This window comes from Xylocopa sonorina, chromosome 10 (assembly GCF_050948175.1).
Source record: "Xylocopa sonorina isolate GNS202 chromosome 10, iyXylSono1_principal, whole genome shotgun sequence".
NCBI classification, from domain to species: Eukaryota; Metazoa; Arthropoda; class Insecta; order Hymenoptera; family Apidae; genus Xylocopa; species Xylocopa sonorina.
In genome coordinates this window covers 7,326,368-7,350,259 of record NC_135202.1, presented here as the reverse complement: position 1 = coordinate 7,350,259, position 23,892 = coordinate 7,326,368, and the positions used below count along the sequence as shown (strand labels likewise).

At 42.3% G+C, this 23,892-nt stretch overlaps 1 protein-coding gene across 1 annotated transcript; it reads right to left on the bottom strand.

Moving 5' to 3' along the window:
• Positions 1-490: 490 nt before the first annotated feature.
• LOC143428327 (uncharacterized) lies at positions 491-14,953 on the bottom strand. The gene is made up of 4 exons (XM_076903111.1): positions 14,887-14,953; positions 7,172-7,339; positions 1,292-1,551; positions 491-777 (listed from the first exon to the last, which is right to left on the bottom strand). The coding sequence occupies exons 2-4, from the start codon at positions 7,337-7,339 to the stop codon at positions 678-680; spliced, it is 528 nt and encodes a 175-aa protein (XP_076759226.1). The 5' UTR covers positions 14,887-14,953; the 3' UTR covers positions 491-677.
• Positions 14,954-23,892: the final 8,939 nt, after the last annotated feature.

Here is a 23,892-nt window from a genome sequence, read left to right as displayed (position 1 = left end):
GATCGCTTCGACTCGTACGCGAACGGAAGTAATCACGATGGAGATTGTTCGTCAGATCGATCGTCACGATCATCGTCCATGTTGCTTTTCTTCGAGTTTCACTGTTCCTTTCGAGTTTATCCTAAAATTCGACCACCTTGCGTGTCTTGATCGACTAGTCGAACACTCTTTGGCTGGAGGCGATCTTTTCGTCTGTCGCGGTTCCCTCGAAGCAAACTGGAGTCCGTGACGCAACGACGGCCAATCAATCGCAACGAAACTGATCGTACTGTGCGTCGTGTGTTCGCAGCTGTGCTCGTCAACTGAAAAAGCAACGCGAGATCGTTCTTGCACCCATCGCGGCGACGTTCACCTCGATCGCCACTGGGATCGAGCTTGGCCAAGCTCGAAAGGCAGGCGTGCAATTCTTCGTAGAAAGCGGCAGCTCCTTGCAGCGTGCGCGATTAGCCGAGAAATTGATTTAGTCTAAAGAGTGAAGCTGACGTGGTCACGTCAGACTGTCTTTTTTTCTCTCTGTTCTTTTTTTTTTTTCTTCTTCTTCAAACCAGACTGTGTTCACGAGAGTCGTAACGATGCGTGTAGAGAATGGATGAACTGGTTCCTGGCGACGTCGACGATGATGGCGTGTTCGAGCACGATGGTGACGATGAATGGGCCTTCCTCGAGGCCGATATTACCTAGGTGTTCTGGCCTTGCTTGCGGATTTTGTTTTCCAGGGCGGAGGTCGGCCGGCCCACGAGGTCCTCCAGTTCGTCAGGCGTCAGCACCGTGAAGTCTCTGCTTGAAAAAAGAAACAGAAAAGAAGAAGAGTTCGCACGATGTTATTTCAGATGCGAGGTCAAAAGTCGATTGATAGAAATTGCGAAAATGAATTATAAGTTACGGATAACCTTCGTATTAACCCTTTGATTGATATCGGCCCTTATAGGTGCACTACGAAAACGGTTAGGTGTATTATTAGCGTTTGCAGACACGTGCCTCGAATACTTGCCCTTTTTTTTACAATACTCGACCAACCATAAGAATTAACAGCTTATCCATTAACTTAAGTATGCCTCGTTCTTATAAAATTTACTAAGATTTTTAAAAAAGTTATGTCTTTCCAAAAAAAAAGCTATTAAAATTCTCTTTCAATAAAAATATTTTGCTATTAAAATCAGGAACTCTGTTCTACTACTCATTATTACAATTAAACAATAGAATAAATTATTATCAAAAGGCATGGCTTAATGTTCAGAAAAATAGAATTGTACTCTGCCTTCTACACGTGTACAATAGAGTTGGCCCTCACCTGTGTTGGGCCAGCAGCATGTCAATGCTGGTGACGCTTCTTTGATGCGTTCCATCTTTGTGGGCAGCCTTTTGTTTCTTGATGCACAAAGCTCTGAGCGGCGCGAGGAACACGCCGATCACCAGCAGGCTGCATCCAACGACGATAAGGGCGGTCGAGTTCTGCGCTGCCTCAGCGCCAGGCGCGAGTTGCACTAGGCCTACCACCAACACCACCGCGCCGAGCAGCAACGAGCCGACCACCACGTGCAAAGAATTGACCTTCGAAAATATTTGAAAAATTACGATCGATATTCAGCCTTGCCGTCTGCGTTCATTATTATTAGCTCGTCCCCGAAGAGCGAGACGCAGATATAGCGACGAAAGGGTTCCCAGGCCCCTTCTGCACGCGCAGAAGACCACCATGGGGTTTTGTAACCTGGAGAACTCTTCAATCTCTAGGTATTCACGAGTATTTTCTCTATATAAAAGAAAGGAAAGAAGGATGTGGTGACTAATTGTTAACGGAGAAAGAATAGTATAGAATGATGAACGGATTTTGATAAGAGTGGAATTAAAAAACTAGAAACTCGTTGTAAGAAGTGTGTAGAATCCAATGGTTGCTATTTTGATTAAGAATATTTATCAATGGAAAAGTTGTACTAATTTGAAGTTAAACTTTTGAATATTTTTTTAAGTAATGCCGCAGAAGCTGGGGCAAGCGACGAATTGCATTAAACCTGAGGCTGAACCTCGATGCTTTCCTTCTGCGAAGAGCCCTTCTTCAGCGTTACGCGGAAAGTAAACATTATCTCCGCCCTGTTGCAATTGAAGAGTTGCACAGAAGCCAGTCGGTTTAATTAGAAATGCGATTCTCGAAACGTTCGCCACTTCGGGCACTTGTCGAGGCAAACGAGTGAACCCTGAAATAGAACGCTGCGTCGCGATTCCTGTTATCAATTAAATTGCAACGGGTTAGAGGCAGGGAGATAAATAACACCTACTGAGAAAAACCACGATACGCGGAAGAAAAGGCTAAAGGGGCATAGGAAATCTATTAAAGGAGGGTATATTTATTTAACGTTCGAACGAACATCAACAGGACTATGGTCGGACAAAGGAGCTCTGAGAGGTGATTCTAAATCTTAATTCTGCGATGTTACCGTGAAGACAGTGCACCTTAATCTTTGTAATTCTGAGATATACAACGTTAAAGTGATTTGTTTTTCTTAGTATTATACTTTACCATGGTTTTCAAGGAAAAAATAAAGATGTAGAATTGCTGTCTCTTAAAGTGTATGAAAAAAATTCGATGCAGTAACTTGCTTGTTTGAGCTTCGTATTGATAAATTTATATTTTCTTTTCATTTGACAAATTTATCGATTTTATCCAGACAAGAGGTTGGGGATCCTTATCGTTGGATACAAGAAAACTCGAGCTTCGTGTTTCCCCTCTAATGCATTTTGTTGTATACCCTGAAACATCGAGTTTCAAGGCTGAACCTTGCGAGATTTTAATTAATTCCTCGAATTACACCATTTTCAGCTAGCTGGCAGATTTAAATTTAGTTCGTAGCCACGCAACTTCGCCTACTGGCTCTACCAAAGACTAGATATTCCGCCTTATTTGGAAACAGAAGACTCGGTTATTCGTCGAGATCTATTTTCCCACAACGTTAACGAATCATTAAAATTCTCGCGATTTTACTTAATATTTATTTCTCCTAAAAATGTTGCATCGATGGAAAATCTTCGCGAAACAGCTCTAGTTTATTTTTACAATTCGAATATATCCATTTCACCAAATTTCATTGGAAATGAACGTTCTCGTAAATCGTCGGTCATAATCTCGTTTCGCGTTGCCAAATAATCTCAAATTTGCTCCATTCTAGGAATAAAACAAATAGTAGAGAATTTACATAGCTGAAACACTGAACCACACCTTATCAACTCTACGTGATAAAAAAAATCTTGAAAGTCCATTACAAAAAACTAACGAGTTACGATTTTTCAAGAGTATCTCAAAATCCTTTAGGACACCGTTGCTCGACTGCATCAGATATAATTAGACTCGATATCACTAATTTAAACAGCATCTAAATCACTCCCTAACTCGTAGGTGGTGATCCATTCCGTCGCATCAAGCAAAATCCTACACGTCTCCTAAGTAAAGTACACTGGTGGTTATAAAATACCACAGGACAACAGGTTGAAGCCAGCTAGCGCCATTAATACTCCCAACAACAGCCACTGTCAAATAAGAAGACTTATGTTCCATCTAATCGACTTCAGTTAAAAATAAATTCCCACCTAAATTGTCGATAATAATCCAACTTTGTCCTCCTCGAGTCGTCCCACACGCTTGTTCTAAGAATAAAGGAAGTCGGCAATTATCGCGTAGTCCACGTTCTAGGACATCGTAAACAACTGCGCATCGTCTCGACGTCTTATTATTATCAACAGTACCAGCATCGACAACGCTGAAGGGAGTCCCTCGTTTGTACGCGTAGAAAAAAAAAAGATCAACTAAATTTAGTCGATCGTGGAAGGATGCACGTAAAAATTTTCCAGCCAGAGAGCTAAAATAAAATTGAAACGGGACTCTGGATGCTTTTACCGCGTAGCTGCGAGTCTCTTCTAAAGAACGCCCACGAGTACCCGATGACGTCACTTTCTCCACGCCGACGTGGAAACGTTCCGTTTCCATCGTGGTAATTCGTCGAGGCGGCTGCGAAGAAAGCAGCAGGGTGCCTCGTATTTCCTGGCGAACAATTATGCGAGAGAAAATTCACGGTTAATTCGCAATCATTCGCGACCAGCAAGACTGAGACATCGACGAGAATTTACATCGACCGATAAATCGAGTTATCCCACCCCACTGTGGTTCTAACGAACTTCGTGTCGAGAAATATTTGCCACAAAATTCAAATTTCAAAGTATATTTTTTAACACAGAATATTCTAAAATGTTCTTGAATTGTGTCGCGAGAAAAGTGTTTCTCGATGCGTACGAAACGCCAGGTCAACGCAGATCGAGCCTTGAACTTGAACAGTTCAAGAGAAGCTGCGTCTCTTCTTGGCTGACCTGCGAGCTTCGATTTCCGTTTCGTGGTTTCTCGCGAAAATTCACTGGCGAAATCGAATCGCAGTGGTTTATGAAAACGTGAGAACGCTTGCACAGGTTTGCGTAACAATTTTTAACAAATGACACGTGCACGGTGCTCGTGCCCGTTCGCGACAGATGACATACTGGTATGTCGATGCTATTTTCGTTTTTGAATGACAAACTGACAGGTCAAAGTTGTGATAACAATTTCTCGGCTGACGTATCGCTACGTCAAGAAATTGATCGTTATATTCGTAATAACGCGAGACCTCACGATCAATCAATAAGCAATAAGAGCCAGCAATAGTGATCGACTCTGGTTCTACCTCGATTTTTGCAATATAAATGAGGAGCATAAAGAAATAAAGAAATCGGATTCTCTGTTTCATTAGTTGTCGAATTTAGAAGAAACTTGGCTGCAGAGAAGAAAGTCTTCGAAAATAATGTGAGACCTGCGAGTCTTGTAAAATGAGAATCGAAAGATTTTTAAGTTAATATTTCATTTATGCACACGGTCATTTCCTAGATTACTCTTACGTTAACTCTTTGTTTCAACCTTCACCTTTCGGGGTCTGGTGGAAAATAACGGACCTTGTGATCGCGCTATGCGGTGGCAGATTCCTTTTACCTTTTCTGCAGAAGTGATATCGATCGTTGTTTTTATCAATATCGAGTAGCTCTCGAATTTATTCGATTTTTAATCAGCAGACGAAGAAGACATTTCTTCAGCATTGCGTTTCGCAAAGATCTGTCGTACGATTAATGCCAACTCACTAATTGATGTATCTACTTTGTAATTGGCTGCAGTGAAACGACAAGAAACGAATTCCTTAATATTCCTTAAATCTTCATCACTGCTTTCATTTTCTCTATCGCAAATTTCTTCATCAGATATGATTGATCACGTTCCTCAACATTTCGAAATCGAATTCATCTTCACTCGAGCTAATTTCACATTTGAAACTCAATGAAAAACTCGAATTATCGCCTCTCGAGCACTAACAGTTAACCTTGTCGAATTTGATTCTTTTTCAATGTCTATTACGATCATTTTCACGCGCAAATTGTCTCGACTTACGCATTTTCATCTACAATTTTATCAGCAAATTAAGTCCCCACATTTCGCGTTACCCGATCGATAATTTTCGTTTTAATTTTGCGATGAAAGATCGAAGCAAATTCTCGAGAACCGTTCGAACGATCGCGACAGGAAGTGTCGCGTTCGCCAGTGCCTCCTCCGCCTTGGTGCACGCGTGCCGGCGTTTTAAGCTCGCGCGTTCGCACGCGGGTCACGTTCGCTGCGTTTCCGACCGAACTCGTCCCAGAAATTCTATTTATAAAGAACGAAGGCGGAATCTGATAAGAGAGACGACGTAATTTCTCTGGATACACATTGGTTTTTCTCCTGCTGACGTCGATCGATGAATACTCGAGGATTTCATGAGCGTTAAGCCGGTCCTCTTACCGACCTTCCACTCGAGCGATTTTATTCTTCTCGTCGGTGTTCCCTCTCGCAGGACGAGCGACGATAATACTTGGATGAAAGTACAATTTGTACCTCATCTTTCTCTACTTTTTATGGATTCCACCACGTTTCTCGAAAGTGAACTGACTCGAAAGAGAACTGTCGAAGACGTACGACGCGTGCTGCGTGTCGATACTATTAACAATTCGCATCGATGTTAAGAAAGAAGTGAAATGCTTTAATCGAGGGATGAAAAGTGTTTGCGATTGTTGCTCGAGCATGTTTCACTGTGAATAGAACACTCGAGTAGATTGAAAACTTTTTGTCGAGAGTAGATGAGTATAGTTGTTGCGTTACGTGAGAAACTCTCGATGGAAGAGTAAACGAGGCTAATTATCAGAGGAATTAGCAAGATCCAAGCGCGTGGAGAACAACCCCTTTGTGGTGCCAAGATTCATCGAGGATGCGCCTTAATTTTCGTCGCCTTTGTGAATTCTTCATCCTGAATGATTGTAATTATTCGATATAATTAGCGCACGTGTTCTCGAATCCGAAGAATAATCGAGCTACTTAAGTCTCGAAGTTGCTATTAGTTTGGGAACACGTGCAGCTCGTTGCGGATGGATGAAAAATCGCGAATAATTTGTTGGGCAAGGAATTCGCGAATATGAAACGATATCTGGGAAGTTTTAACGTTAACTTTGATGAAGCACATGGAAACTTCGAATCGCATTATTCGCGGTGATGGTTAAAGGTAAATTGAACGAGCGTTGAATGGTTGTTCGCGAACAGTCGGATGTTAACCCTTTCTGTACTGAATTTCTTAGAAGTTTTCAAGCTCCGTGCTGACTTTATAAAATACTTTTAAGTAAAAACGCTATAGAACGATTTTCAGCAATTTCCATTGTAGATTGTCATCAACGTTATTAATTGCATAGAAGTGGACTTCAAAGTTACAATGGATCTCAAGACATTTAAATTAATGCAGTACCGTGAGAAAATTGATGGGACAAAGTCTCGTCGCTAAATAAAGGGTTAAGAAAAGCAATAACGTGGTTCAACTGAGATTGAATGACCGAATTGAGCGATTCCATATTTCTAAATTACTATGAACAATTTTTGTGCGTCCATCAAACAGTTCCTCATGATTGCTATTTCTAGTAACGACTGTGTTATTATATTTTAATATTCAGTTAATAATAATTCCCATTTGAACCCTGTTTTCTTCTAATCTCATGCTTTCTCACGAAGATCAATAGAATATTGTACAGATATAATATTACAGATTAGTATTAAAAATCGAGCACTAAATGTAAAATATTGTATTGTTACCTTTCCGCAGAAGTAATATTCTGGTGGCTCCTTGTCACCCAACGCCAACACCGCCTCGCTGTCTGCCAGAGGACTTCCAGGTTGGCTGTTCCCTATCCTGGACCCTTTCTCTTGGTAATAAGTTTTGTGGAAGACCTTCACCGAGGGCACTGGCAACGCCGTGATCATCTATAAAAAGAAAGAAAGAGGCGGACACGAAAAATTCGTTATTCTCGTCTAATCCAATCCCGTGAGAATTAATGGAAAATCCGATAAATCTGACATCGATTTTCCTTTAACGCTACGTTGCAGCGTGAAAAAAAAATACAAGGGCGAGACGAACGAAGCGAAACTATTCTCGATCAATAACGAACAATTGGTACAGGATACGCTTTTAATTGCAAGAGCAAACTTCTGCAATTTAAATTTCGTTTCGCGAGAAACGAGGATACTCTGAGGAACCTCGAATCGCACGTCGCTTCCTTCGAGATCTCGTCCTTGCTTTGTACAGAATGATAAAGAAGGGCTCGCAATTTCTCTAATTAATAATAATCTCACAGAGAATCGTAATAAACACAAATCGAAAAATGAATGTACTCAAAGTTAGAATAAATTCTGTTGCTCGATCGAAGCGAGGGTGTACCTTGCGTTAACGAGAACGAATAACATACTTTTGATCGTTACCAGTGATCGTTCGAGCGTAAGTCAATGAATCGAGTGTCTGGGAATCTGAGTGGTGAAAAAGTGAAGAGGTTGATGGTTCTCGTGGATAGAATATACCGCGAAGATGTAGCTAATTGGATTCGTTCTTTATAGAAGAAGAAAAGAGAAGTTTTGACAAGGATTGTGATTAACAAATAAAACAGCTTCCACTGTGAAATGAAAAATGTTATTTGTCAAGCTTAGAAACCAGCTGTGTGAAACAGTCATAAGTTCGCGCCCCTGTTCAACGCCCTCGCAAAACTCTCCCCATTGCTCGAACACCATGTCTGTCATCGAAGGAACTTACTACTTGCGATGATCGCACGAGAAGGCAATGAAAAGTCTCTGTCGCCACAGCTCGACCATAAAACAGTCACAACACGACCCACCCCTTCGATTCTTCGATCTTAAAGATAGGTTGCAGCCTGTCCTTGGCTTTAATTTCTTCGAAGAAGCTGCCACGGAAGGTATCGCGTTGCCACGGTGCCATTCTTCGCTCAACATGTGGCAATTCTTCGTTCTTACGCGACGCGTTGCTCGAGAAGACTCGCGATCGTTGGACTTTCCGTTGTATTTATGTTTCTCGCCTTCGAACGATCGATGACGCGAGGGTTGTGCGTTGCAAGGGCCGACGTTAAATGGAAACTTGTGTCTCCAGCGAGACTAATGATCCGTGTCCTTGGCACAGCTTTAAACGTCTTCCCGTGAACGCTTCGCCTAGATTCTTTTCATCGCGTACGCGAGCCAATTGATTCTATGGAAATTGGATTTTCTGCTGGTCCGATTTTATTTATCGCATCGATCTCTTCATTTTCTAGCCCTTCAGAAACGTATTTGGTGGTTGGATATTTATACGCGAAGAATTTGGAATTGGCTCGCTGCTGTTAGCGAACAGCATGCGTGTATATGTAATAATTAGATAAAATGCAAGTTTTAGACCTTTGACATTGATCAGTGGTGAGAAATTGTTACTTCACGGTTAGAGACGGAATAGTTTAACATCTCTACATTCGATTCAGTTTAAAAAATCTCCTGAAAAATGTGCTTCTTCAACAGTTTCACGCAAACACTCGCACCACTCCGCTCGTACAACTCTTTCAACCCTCAAATTTAATTACTTACCCTTGATCATTTGCAAAAAGTGATCTCTTAATTCAAAAGGGGATATCATGTACACATATGGGTATTCTATATAATTACATGAGAACGAAGCGAACAACTGGACAGCACGAGTTGCTCTTGCGAGGAGGAACCAAGGATGCCTCCACTTCCGTTGCACGGTTTAACCTTGTAAAAATTGGACGTTACGTTGAAACTATTTGATGAAAAAGTCGAGATATTCTGTCGCATCCAACACATTCCTGGTAGATCTAACGCATAACAGGCAACAACGACAACAACAATGCCTAAGCGTAAAACGATGGGCTCGCGACGGTTGTAGCAGTAGCAATGATATCGATGGGGGTGCTCTAGTGGTGGTGGAAATGCTGGTACCGGTGGCCTAGATACGCTCTTGGGGCCGTTGCACCTCGGTTATCGAACAGCAGGGCTTACACGGAGTGCAACTGCACCGCTAGAAAACTATTGCCATCCCGTTTTTGGCGTCCTCCTTGATTTCCGTTCGATATACGACCGGTTGCGTCGAAATTACGGCCCTCGGAACGTTGCAGTCTCTACACCCAAACGCATCCTCCCAGTTTCGCGTCTGGATCGATATCGAAGGCGCCATTCGATCGAACATGATTTTCTGCCATTCTCTTCCCTCTTAAATACCCACCCTCTAATATTCTTTCGCTCGATTATCATTAGAGTACCCTACGCGACCGTTTAGTCCACTTACCCCTTAATTCGCCCTCGCAATTTGTACGAGAACCTAGACGATCCCTCTCTGGAAACCAAAAAAAAACGAAAGCTCGTTCGTTCTTCATTAGCCACGTAGGGGATGATAATAAATTGTTCAACGGGGGTTCAGTTCGTTTATCTCCGCGATATGCCAGGCGGCGGGAACGACCCGCTCGTATTTCATCGTTAATCTCGCGAAAGAACAATTTCTGCACGTGTTAATGATAAACCCGGGCTCGCGTGCCCGCGGTCGCGTCCACGAAGGACGGGGGATGAACGACACGCGATCCGGCGCGCACAGGGTTGCGTTAACGTCCGTGCAGAGACGGGGTTGTTCAGCAACGGCCACGAACTCGACGTGGACGCGAACACAGAGACAGAATGGAACCATCGAGCGGAACGTTCGACAATTCCGATCTGTTTATCCGTACGTTTGTTTCGACGTGCTGGTCTGCCCGGTTACGCTCGACAGGGTGCTCGGTTATTGAATTTTTTTCCACCCATTGTTCTCCGGCTTCGTTCGAATTGGAACGCGAACCTTTCGCTCCTCTTATTGGCTAACCTACATAATTAATCCGTTAACCGAGGAGTTCATCGATCGAAGACGTTTCCTATCGCACACGGGGCGAGTTACGAATTTCGTGAACGATACGAGACGAGATTGGTGGAAGAGAGGACGTTGGAGGGTGCTGCGCTTTCACGATGGACGCGAGAGATAAACGATGTATCGATTCTTAGGATAAGAGAGTAATATTTAGAGATATTCATCGACAAAATTTTGTTTCGACGAATGAGAGTGGAATAAAGTGAATCTATTATTGCAAGGGGTGAAGAAAGTATAGTAGGATAACGAGAAACTGAAATGTGAGGTCAAATGGTAGAATATAGTAGTATAGTGACAAGCAAGCGAATCGAGGTTTCTGAAGTACGTGAAATAACGTTAGAAGGGTTGGAAAGAGGTTGAAGGAGGACTCTGGGGCGCGCTGATGCGGAGGAACCTGGATCGAGGGTGCGGAGAATTATCGTAGACGCAACTTTCAAGGCTAACCGTTCGAGAGGACCTTGTTAATGGTATAGCGGCTTCCCACGATAACTACGCGGCCGTAAACGAAATTCCAAAGCCCTCGATGTTCACCATTCTTCCATTCTCCACTCGCACCCTCGTCTACCACTTTCTAACATCGCTTAAAATCGCTCTGCAGACATAAACTCGAAGGTATCAACGTTGACATAGATCTCGCATTAAATCGACTATAACCTTTACCGTTTTCGTCCTCGAAAACTTTCGTCCACGCTGATCATTTTAAACTTTGAACTTATCAGAACACGTGGCCCTTAGACAGCAACCCTGGCCAGCCTCAGTTGGGGGCCATAAATCCCTGTGACGCAAAACTGGCGATGTAACATCTCCAATTAGTCTCTTTGCAAGCTTGCACATGTACAGAACAAAAATGCGTCCTTTGACACATTGCAGGAGAGAACGAGATTACAAAATGTGCCATCGACTTGTTCCTCGCGAAGAAGAATCGACATGGCTTGCAAGCAGGTGCGGAGGGCATCGAATGAAGTCCTGCGCACCCCTGTTTCGTACTCCTCTGACACGTTTCAGGAGAGAACGAGCCTACAGAACGTGGCATCGACTTGTTCCTCGCAAAGAAGAATCGACATGGCTTGCAAGCAGGTGCGGAGGGCATCGAATGAAGGTGTGCGCAGCCCTGTTTCGTACCCCAGACGATTTCGATCCTCGACGATAACGACCACTGTAACCAGTGTCTCGCTTTTCCGGCTGGAAGTCGTACGAGTTTCGCAACGAGTCGGTTACGTGCACGAGGAGCGAAGGGGTAACCTTTATTGCTCGGAAAGGCGTAAAGTGGGACAGTGGCCTGATTCCTGGTGTCATGGCTGCGGCCGCGTGTGCACCGAGCAGAGTGGAACGGCTGTAGGCGCACCGAATGTGCAACCAGTACTACGATCCGGCTTGGATCGCTGCCAAAAAAGCTCGCGGGCCTGCTTCCTCCTCCCGCCTCTGCTCGACGTGCACGCGGAGCGGAAAAGGCTACGGAAAAAACGAGGGAAACGGCGTGATACACGTCGCGTTCGATTAATATGCACGCGTTACGCGAGCGCACAGTGGACTCGTCTGTTTCCACCGCGCCTTGGACCCGCTCCACTTTTTTCCGGTCCGTTTCGCGGGAACTGGCTGGTCAAAGACGCTGATGGGAAAATCTCGACTCGAAATGGATGTTGGACTGAAATTTCGCGAGGCTCGAAGACGGAGATCGTTCGACGGGAACGAATTGGTCAGAGTCGGTTGGTTCCTCGTTTATTTCGACTCTAAATAGAGAGATTGGCTGATGCTTTAGGGGATAGTAATAATGTTTGTTTAACACTTTGGAATTTACGAGCGTCATATGACGTTTGCTTGATTTAAAGCTACCAGAAAAATCATGGTTGAATAATATTATTAAAATGATTGGAGATCAAAGTGTTGACTAAAGCAGAGTGGAAAGGAAGATGACTTTGAGTTATGAAAGCTGAACTTTAGATTGACATCGGATGATAGCTTAGAAAATATCGAGGCGAGGTAATGAAATCGATGGAACTTGGATTGTTGGTACGTTTGATGAGAATTTTTAGTCCAAAATCGAAGCTCCAGTTGGACGTCAAATAATATCGTATAAATAGATGTAGATGAACAATAAGAAAATTAATTATTCGTTAATCTACTTCAACTTTCACTGAGCATTAATGACAATTCGCGAAGAACGTAGGCAAACCTAGAAACTGCGTCGGATCTTAGATTCGTCGGGTTCTATTAATACAGTTTGTTGGTAAACGAGCGGAGGAGTCGTGTCAAGAGATAGAGAAGGTTTGCATTCGCGCTAGCTTCCATGGGATTCCGGCGCTGTGTAAATAATTAGCGTGCAATCGATAAACCGTTCGTTTCGTGCACGGCAGAATTATCGGTCCAGGAAATTGGATTAGCGATTAAAAATTAGTAAACAGATTGTTGACCGCGATAAACGACCATCGAGCGTCCATAACGCTCGGCTAAACTCGATTTTCTACGATAAATACACGATTCCCACACCAACGCACCGTGCATTTAATTTTCTAATTAAAAGACACTACAGTCTAGCCAAACGATGTTTCCGAACGAATTTTTCCAGATGGTCTGTGGAAAAAAATGGTGAGAACAAGCCGACGATGAACGATTTTTTTTTCAGACCGTTCTACGGAGTGTCTAATTGAACGAACCGTGGAGGTTGTAGTCCTAACGATAAAAGAAAATAGCTTGGGAAGTACTTATGCAAATACGCGCCCTCGTATGGCGCATGCAAGTCGGTTTTATCGAAGGTGGCACGACATCAAGGTGGTTCACCTTTTCGCGGAAGGTACCAATCTGCAGGGGTGTTCCGTGCGCTGCGTGAAAATAAGCATTCCGCGACGACCACCGCCGCGGTTGGCGAGCCAACACCGATCCTAAACTGATTCCAACAAAATCTGCTCGATATTCCAGCCTTCTCTTCAACGCAAAACAAATAAAGCACCAAATGATCGACATTACTTTTGATATAATTCTCCAACGAGAACTTATAAGCTAACATTCCAAGAGAATTTTTCAAATTTCCTCTTCTGCATTATAATAATCTATTTCAACTAACATTTTTAAATATCTTGAAAAATCAAGTCGAGTATTCTTTCAGTTTACAAAACACAAGTAAAGCTTCAACTTAGAACCCGCGAAATAGTTAGTTACGATGATTTATTTAACAAGGCCGAACTGTCTCCACGCGCATCCCCTTCTAAGTAACTTCGACGGAATTCGCTCGACTTTGAACCGCCTTCTTTATCGATTACGAGCCAATTAACCGCGCCACTGAAGATTTCATAAACAATTCCCGTGTTCCTTGCCCGTTTTCAACCTCCCTCGAAACCGTTTCCCATTTTGAACAGCAACGACGCGAGAAGAATGCGATTTTCCTTTGAAACGAAGGTGATTCTTTCCTATTCCCACGGGCGCGGGAAAACGGAATCGAATATCCGTACTCGAATCCAACGGAGACCTAATTATCGACCGCGCGAAAAGGCCGGGGTCCTTCGCGAGCGTCGAACGCGGCGTTGATTTACGGACGCGTCCCCGGCGCGGTTTAGCTGCTCCTCGTACGTTGACTCACGAGCTGCCAGTCGCGCTAAATGCAGTTGCGACTTTCGTTCTGGCTTCGTTCCAGCGTTGTACCACTGTGCTCCTCGATAGATTCGGTAATCGAGGTCAGTGTACCCCTTGCACTGGTAATTTTAATGCCAGCCTCGTTGCCGGAGCTTTGGCCCCGGCCACGAAGAGTGTCGAGCAAAATTCGTATGACCTGACGCAGGGAGTTCTTGGAATTTACGATTCTACGAACCGTGCGAGGACAATCGAGCGTATATACGAGATTCTTTTTAACAATGGATACCTAGCACGAAGTCTGAATGTGTCTAAGCTTCATTTTCGTCGAGGAACAGCCTGGGGGCGGTAGGAAATTCTCACGTCGCGCTAATGACAACAAGGGACAAAGCACCCGCTCCCAGGAGTGCTGCACGAGATGCGCGAGCGGCGAACGTGATGAAAACAGTCGTGGAAATAGTTGATTAAAATCTCAGTGGAATCGATAAATGGGTCACCGCAGGTCGTCGGGCGATATCTCGTGTATCCATGGTGGGTGCTCGATCGTCAACTGGGTCATTCGACTACGGCGAAAATGAGCGGCAAACGTGACGAGATTGCCGCTAATCCGTTTTTAAAATCGTTTACTACTTTCCTGCGCCAGCTGGGGGGGAGAGAGCCTGCGATGACGGTGGAGGAAGCGTTCGAGACGGATATTTACACAACACGCACCTTCGACGAGCACAACAAACAATCGAACGAGCCAATCGTTCTCGACGATCACCAATACTTTTTTATCTATCGTCGATGCTCTCTTCGAGCACCAAGGGACACGGATATCACGAGGAGTAGCCTGTATTTACATCGTCCATCATCAACGCGGCAGGTTGATCCCTCGGGGATTTGAACTTGAGCAACACTTCCGACCCTCGCTCGATTCTCTAGCCAGTCTCTAATTAATTCAGTTACTCGACGCGAAGCCTGGACCACACGCTCGACAATCATGGTACACGCGAAACTTTCATGCTATCGTGGGTGGACTTACGTTGCTGGTTGCGCTCGAGGAGCCTCCGTGAAGAAACGCCGCGTCGTTAACGCGAGATGAACACCAGGCACTGCGAGAGTTACGTTCGTTTTTTTTTTTTCACGACGAACGGTACATCGAGATGGACGAAGCAGAGTTCTGACCGCGAAACACCGTGCGCGTCTGTAACCCAGCTGGTGAGAGATCGCTTCGACAGGGTGGTGGTCCCGCGAATACTGAACCTCCGCCGCTTCGCGTCTTGGTCGATAAGCCACCCCGCTGTGCCACCCACTCTCGCTCTAAAGGCGCGATCACACCTGCGGTCACGTGGACTCGCGTGTATTTCCGCGACGCAACGAGCGCACCTTTAACCTTTCCCGTTGATTACCGACCGCTGCACTGGACGAGTCGTACATCCGCGCTCAAAAACGCGCACAGGCGTCTTCTGCTCGGTTACAACTGGTACCTGAAAAAAGTGAGGATATTAGAAAGATTGTAATTCGTTTTCTTTTTATTCTATATGCGACTAATAATTCAGAGATTACTTAACTTGAGGAGTTGTACATCTGTGTTCAAAAAGGGCCCAGGCGTCTTCTGCTCGATCACAACTGGTACCTGAAAAAGTTACGATGTTAGCAAAATTGTAATTCGTTTTCTTTTTCTTCTATATGCGACTAATAATTCAGAGATTGGTAAATAAATTGGCAACTGTACTTAACTTGAGGAGTCGTACATCCGCGCTCTAAAAGCGCCCAGGCGTCTTCAGCTCGGATACAACTGGTACCTGAAAAAAGTGAGGATATTAGCAAGATTGTAATTCGTTTTATTTTTATTTTATATGCGACTAATGATTCAGAGATTGGTAAATAAATTAGTAATTATACTTAACTTTGTGATCCGTTCAGACACTGTGCAAAAGTCTTAGAAAAATTTACATTACACGACCACATTTTGGCTTCGAATTCGTATTTCTCAACGAGAACGAGTTACTCGACGGTGTCCATGAAATGGTCAATTGTTCCATCGTGCGACGTGGATATTTCGCTCGTTAAGGATTCCGAATGCAAGCAGCCGGACTATTTTCGTTTCCTGCAACGCTGTTCTTTCTGTTTGCCCTACAATTTGTCTGCTCGCTGGTATTTGAACTACGGTCGGCCTCATAGCCGTGCAGGGTGGCTTGTTTGCCACCCTCTGCGCGCTGTTTATTGTACTAGGAAGCGCACCGATGCTCGTTATTGCTCGCTGCTGCGCTTTCCTAGAGACTCCCTGAGCAACAAGTGTAGACATCGTGGGCTCGAGCTTGCTGATCGTTCGACGAGCACCACCTGAAAATCTCCAACCGGTTAGCACAAGTTCGCTCGCGTCATCGAACAATCGATTTTCGACTCGATGCACATACTGTAATTTACTGTAATTTACTGTAGTTAAATATTTACTGTATTTTACTGTAATTTTACTGTAATTTTCCATTCAGGTATCCCACATACTGTAGTTTACTGTTCAGGCATTTTACTGGTCGCACTTACTTACGATTAAGACGAACGTTCCAACAAGCAGAAAATGCTTCTGGATTTAAATGTACAAAGTGTAGGATTCGATACTAAGGGGCAAAAATTAATGACAACCGGGCGGAAACATTTTTTTTAAATTACGAAACAGTAATTAACATTTACAAGCCTTTCTTCTCGCGAAGAACGTAGGAGCCACTTGACCTTTTTAAGCATATTCCGTCGTAGCTTTTCAATTAGCTCGACAAGCTTTTACTACAGCCACTTATTTGAATCTTGATAGGGTGGAAGAATTTTTTTTCCATCGAGTTGCAATCATTATACGCGCACGATCATGTGGAGAAATAAATTGTAAAAATTAAAATTATTTATGACCCGTCCTCGTCTCTGTGAAATCGTATCGGAAAATAAAACGTAAAGTATTACTTTGCGAAGCATAAAATACCGGAAGTGCATTGAGTATCGTAACGGAAGGTAAAAGTTCGATTTGCGCGTGAGGTATCCACTTAAAACGCTCGACTGTCTAAGTTGAAACGCGTGCGTTCGCAATCGGATGTAATTCAGCTGTTTTCAACAGACGTGGCTTGTTGTGTCTGGATTTCTGCGCTGCACGGGCATTCTTAGTCCCTATTAGCACCTTTAACCTTTCTTCTCGATCACTGACATTTTGCGGCGGGTGCAGAATCATTTGATAATAAGTGGCCAGCAATGCGTCCCCTTTTTCTTCTCCTCTGCATATACATTGTTTGCCCTACATAAAAACTGTCGATACTTGTTACAGAACGTTACAGATGTTCAGATATTGTAACATGTACTATTTTTTATTTAAATCTTAACTCAACTCGAATACTTCACGCGTACTTTTTACGTTAAATAATTTACGATTGCTAATGAAAATGAGAGAGAATGTTGACTTCTGTTTGGTGATCGAGATCGAACATTTTTTCAGACGTAAACGTTGCAGACGAAAACGCAACGCGAACATGTTCCATGCACATCCGACATGAGACGCAGATTTACATTGTTCGTAGTATTCAGGGTGATTATTTTTAGAGCGTTCAGGGTATAGGCGTTACGCTATCGATAAAATATCGATGAGACCTTCTCTGCAAGGTTGACCATCTTCTCGTTCGAGCTTAACGCGGATCCGCTCAGCGGCTCTAATTAATTTCGTGATCAATCATCTAAACTAATTGACAATAAAACACGTTATCGAATGAACAAAACTGATTCCAGTCAATATCGATCTTCGATGTACCTCGCGAATTCTACAACAGCCAATCAGAACCTCGTAAATGGAGACATTTAAGAACAGCAGGTAATTTCTGTTTTTCGTCCAATTTTTATTATAATCGTATTATCAAGATCGAATAAAATGGTGGTCCACTGTGGCATAATTGTATTTTAAAACAATAATCGCGATACAATCGAAGATGTAATAAAAAATCGATTGCCACAGGTTGCGACCAATAATTTCAGTGATCAACCTGGCGATAAGTCAGACGTATCTCGTACTCCTTAATTACTCATCGCTTGTCATTAAACGAAGAAGTCAGTACAAAATATAACAGTGTACGAAATTTAATAAAGAACGAATCTACTAATAAATGCATTAAATGTATTTTATAATAATTGCATTAATCGAACTCAGATGAAAATGAAAAGTGCGGTCCTTGGAGCAAGGGGATGAAAGCCTGGTCTAATCGAATTACCAAGTCAATAATCGATAAAAACCGAATAAACATTATTCGTTTGTAAAACGAATTATTTCGTTATTAAATGAAGCATTGTGGACGCCTTAAATTTTGCGAGGAAATTTCTAGAAAGCACTTGGCACGTCAGACGACACTGTGCGTCGATAACGCAGTTCGATAAATGAAATCTAATATTAAATTTCACTTTTAAAAATACCACTGTCTATTATTTCACGCGTCGTTCGAGTGTGCCTCGAGTAGCCGGTTTGTGTATATCCTTTCCATCGAATGTGCGCTTCATAATCGAACCGTCGAGGACTTACAAGCTACCATAAACCTGTCTTCGCCTGTCACTATTTTTATCGATGAATCGCAATTCGCAGCGACGCAACACGAGGCATTAGTCGGCAAACGCGTCTTCGACGGTCGTCTGGCTCATCAAGGTGTGGATTTTTCCGATCTGGGATCTGGATTTTCCTCGAGCGTCGAGCTGAGCGGTTCTTCCGCGTGTAATTAACCCTTTCGCTGCTCGACTTTGAGTCGCAGAGGTCGTATCGTACGTGCTTATGAGTCGAACGATGAATCTCTTCGTTAAATTAGCGTTTTTAAGAAACTATATGCAAATAATTAAAATACTCAAACGATATCAGTGCATTTTTTTGTATTTTACATTGTTCGACTCGTTCGTTTGGTATTGGCTTTCTGGAACGTAGCAAAATTCTCAGTTTCCTGGCACGAAACGTGGATTTGGATTTCACGCGTAGTACTCGCTTGTGGGACGTATGGCGATACGAAGAAATAGCTTGCCACCGACTAATTAAAGCCAGATCGATAACGCGGTAGATCGGCTGAAGCGTAGATTGCCGTTCAACCTATCATTTCTCAACTGTTGATCGTGCTGGCTGCGTCGTTGAATGGAGTTCTCAGAAACCAAAGGGTGACCAAGAGCTATACTTCAGAGAAATGATCTTGTGTTAGTTTTATGGGGGAATCGTGGTTAATATCGCGTGCGCTTATGACTCGCGACATGTTGAAGCTTAACTGCGAACGGTTTGCGGAATTGATTCTCGTCCTACGACTTTCTTTCTCGTCAAAAGAGTGCGTAAAGTATGAACGAAGTACATTTGATTTTTGCGCAATATGGAAAACTACAAAAAACAATTGGAGCAAAAGATACAAAACGTACAATGAATAGTGGTAATATTGTGCGATAAGTATTGCATGTGTCTTCGCATGTATTAAATGACTGAACACGAGAAAGAGAAAGAAATCTACACGCACGTGTATACATGTACACATGCTCAGTGAGGTACAATTTAATTACGAACTATATTTCATTACTTCTACAGAGTTGCGTTTCTGTAGCCGCGCAAAGGTTCCATTAAATGATAAAAAATCAGCTACACTTAAATTTGATTAATACTTGCATAAATGTTGCGATATGTGTTTGCACAATCGCGTGCTATTATTTTTTGCGTCATCGTGTAGGTATATTTCCATTGCCCACCATGTATGTACAATATAAATATTGTGCTTAGCATATAAAAGTTGGGCATTTAAAATACTACTCTGAATACACTGTGATAAAACACAGAAACGAATGGTAAAACTGAAATTTCCTCGTACGTGATGTCTTCGAGTTCTCTTAAATATCTTCTATGCCTGAATCACATAACATTACTCACATATTTTTTTTTATATACCTAATTCAGGATACATATATTATACTAACCTAAATAAATTAATATTTATGGAGCAATCAGCTGTTTCTACAAAACAAATTTAAATGGCTAATTTCCAGAATGAAAATAAAATCAGAATTAAAAGAACCGTGCGACTCTGAAATTCTATGCGTCAGCACATCGGTTCTTACCGCCTTACAGCTCTTTGCAATTAATCCCCGCCCTCGCTAACAATTTTTACGTTCCTCCTCTTCGAATGCAATTTTGTTACCCTCCATTTCCTTCTTCTGTCAGCTCGCACAATCGCAGCACAGAGTATCTCACGCGAACGACCAACCGCCCGCGTGATTTCAGATTCAACGTCGTCCCTATCGACATTGTAATTCCATGCGAATAAAGTTCCCTAATCACGACCCACGTCGAATCGATTCGCATGCATCGGAACGCGTATGTTCCCTGATCCACGAGGGTAACAAATGGACCGTGCGTTTCAAAACGCGGAGGTTGACATTAACTGGTACATGGATCCTCTCGTCTCATTTCTGAGTGGCACACGAGTATAAAATTCGCGATATCGACTCACACGTTTCAGGATGTCCTATTCGTCCTGTCGTAGAGTTTGGAAGTTAATTACGTGGACTCGACACATACGCATCAGACTATTCTTCACGCGCCTTTTATATAAACCTGAGTACTTTCTATGATCTAAAGATATTTTAGAGATCTGGTTAGGAAACTTTTGAAATAAACTGTTACTTTTCCTTTCGAGTGCAAAGGGTTAATGGCAAACACGAGTTCCCTAGTACAGGTCTTATAACGAGCGTTATTCTTAGTGTTGCATCGAGATGACAAGTTTCCTTTATCTCGAGAGAAGCTGCTTTTCAGGTGCTTCCGAAGACGAGGGTGTCGCGTTCGATTGTACGTAAGAGAATATCTTTTATCCGAGTTTCGTTTCTCTAAACTCGCTAACAACTACCCTCTTGCGAACGAGAAGGGAAACCGTATTGTTTGTATTCCATTACTTCGTTCTTCGTTGCCACGTGTATGCTCGCTGGGTTATTTGGTCTTTTATGTAAAAGCACGTGTTCCTGAGTTTCAAGACTTCCGCGATGCCAACGAAACGATGTGTTTCGATTCAGTTTCTATTTCATTTTAAATTAGATTTATCGATACTGACGTCTGTACAAGCAAAGAAGAGACAGTCGTCTTTTGATATACTAAAAATACGTAAACCTATGCTACTGTATGTGTATAGCATGATTTTTAACAAGAAGAGAAGATTTATGCGATATTTTAGAAAAATAAAAAAATATGCACAGCATTGGACGACATTGTTATTGTTAAAGAAAATTGAGATTATTGTTTTTTCAGAGAAGCAGCAGTTTCGCTCGTATTATGAATTGCATCTTCAAAACCGTAAGTCCTACAAGAAAATGACAAATAATATTGAAAAGAGCGATAAATATGCTATTTTTCTCTGCTGCTCTCTCTCTCTCATCTTAATTACAGAATTTTAGAGTACTGCTGATGAAATAAAGAAATTCCTTAATTCTCATTGAACAGAAAGAGTAAGATAAATTAGACCTCCCGCTTTAGAGATAAGAGAGAGAAAGATATATAAAAAAGCTATAGGAAAGAGTGAGACAGATGCTACTACCCTACTGAAGAACCCCTAACGCCATCTCTGTAAAAAGTGCTCAAACTGGTCGCACACAATTATCGACAGTCTTGAGAAGTTCACTTCGCTGTCGATAATGCTGAGCGACCAGTTTGAGCACTTTTTACAGAGATGGCGCCAGGGGTTCTTCAGTGGGGTGGTTACATCTGTCTCACTCTTTCTTATAGCTTTTTTATATATCTTTCTCTCTCTTACCTCTAAAGCGGGAGATATACAAGAAATTAAAGTAAAACTAGTAAGATTAAACTGCAGTTTTCGCCATTTCACACAAAATTTCTTTGCTTCCGTGCGACGCAATAAGAAACTGATTATATCATCAGAAAGCTTAACGAATAAAGAATTAAAGAAGAAGAAGAGAAAATAAGAAGATAAACATTTCAAATATTATTCCAAAGTTTCCTAAAAAAAGAACTGCTGCTCTGAAGGAAGCAGAAAAATTTAGAATAAAAAATATTCGTCGTTCCAAGCTAACAAATATTTTTTGTAATATAAAAGGTCGCTTATATTTTCAACTTTTCTTCTAAAATAACAAAATGTATTCGCTTCGTACTAAAACTGTTCGCCACACTGCTGTACGCTCACTAACTTTATAAAGACCCCCTTTGTCGTGATTTAAATCTATTTTGACATAGCCAAAGAAAGTAGGCAGAGATTAGCCAATTTGCGTTGCCACTTTGACTTTTCACCCTTTTAATTTCTCGTTAAAATAACGAGGGGCATTTTCCACTGGCCATTTATATACGTTTAACTCGATAAAACGGATGCTCTGTAGGGTACGCTTTTCAACTCGTTTCAAGAGGATTTTATTACAGCAATTTGCATCGCTCGTTTATGGATTTTCTGTCCTGTTCATTGACGTAAACGTTGAATTGCGTTGGCGGATCGGAATACATCGGATTATGCACGTACGTACTGTGTAAACAGGGGTCTGTGAGTCAGAATTTGCTTGACGTTCGCTACTCGATCGCATACGTTGCTCGTTGTTGTTCTTTCCACGAGAATACTGTACCACTCGGATCCAAGTATTTGTTTAGCTCCCTCTGCGTTGGGAGCAACAATTTTTAGCTCCAACAGCGCCTCGTGCGCGTTTTAATTTCGCCGTCATCTGAAAATTTAACGACACATGGTTCACTCTCGAGTGAAGTGAGATCGACCGTGTGATCGTGCCAGGTATTCGTAACTGGGATCCTCCTCTGTTAGTGAAAACGTTTTATTAAACTCTGAAAGTTACAATAGCAGTAGAGTTCTTTTTTTTCTGTTATTTATGATTTTTCTTTACTGTAGAATCACATACAAGGTTACAGTACTTGAGGCCTTCCATGCGTAGTAATCAAGATTCGTCGTAATTCCGTGCCCTCGTTCTCATTAGGACAAGAAGTAATCGAATCTCTCAGAAAATCGTGCACAGGAAAACCGCCGTACTCGAGATAGAAAAGTTTCATTCGCGACTTATCCGATGAAAGAGGATCGTTACGAGTTGTAAAAAATCGCCTGCAATCTTTCGACAAACGGCATTACTCGTCGATTCCATTTTAGTTCTGAAGATCGCTGGAAGTGATGCGAATGGAATGATAATTTCTCAGAAACAGTCGTCTAACGAAATTTTGCTCATTTCTGACTCTCCAATTTAATCGAAAAATTAGGAAGACTTCTCGCGTAATCTGATACCCTTACAACCCTTTTGCACTCCAATATAGTAAAGTAATTACAAAAATAATTAATGACGATAATTTAAGGGCCTTCGAAGATCAACTATCGATTAATAAAAAAACTTCTACTCTTCCAGATTATTTAAAACAATGGTGTCAAACGTTTGTGCAATTCGTCAAAGTGTTACCCTTCGATATTCGTATAAAATCTCTCGATTCGTATCCAAAGAAATATTTTGCAGAATTTTTTGAAGTATCATCAAGAGCTCACCGTGTCGACGCCACATTCGTCTCAGACGACGTGGTTAGAAAGAAATCAAGGGTTCCAATGGATTTTTCGAACGAGAACTACCACGTAAGTCCGCTTGCACGAAGTTACGACGAGCTCGGATGCGACAAGAGAAACGATCGTGTCGTTAAATGCATGCGAAGTCCCTTTACGTTACATACCAGGTAATTATCGAGCCGAGTGTGCGATAAGAAGGTTCCATGATAATTGTAACCTGCACGAACTTTCATGCGATACGTGCATATGGCTCTGTGTGTAAACGTACAATAAATACTATACCGAAGAAGTAGCGTATATGTATGTATATATATATGTTATTTTTGTATATGTCTATATGTATATATATATAATATATTATATGTTTGTATCTCAGGTAAATTTGAAAAGTTCACCTCTCATCGAGCGATTATCTATATATATATATATATATATCTCTCTTTCTCTCATTTTCTTTCTCTCCCTCACACGCTCGCAGCAGAAAGATTTTCACTTGCAATTGGTCGTGATTCGTTTGATCTTCGATCTTC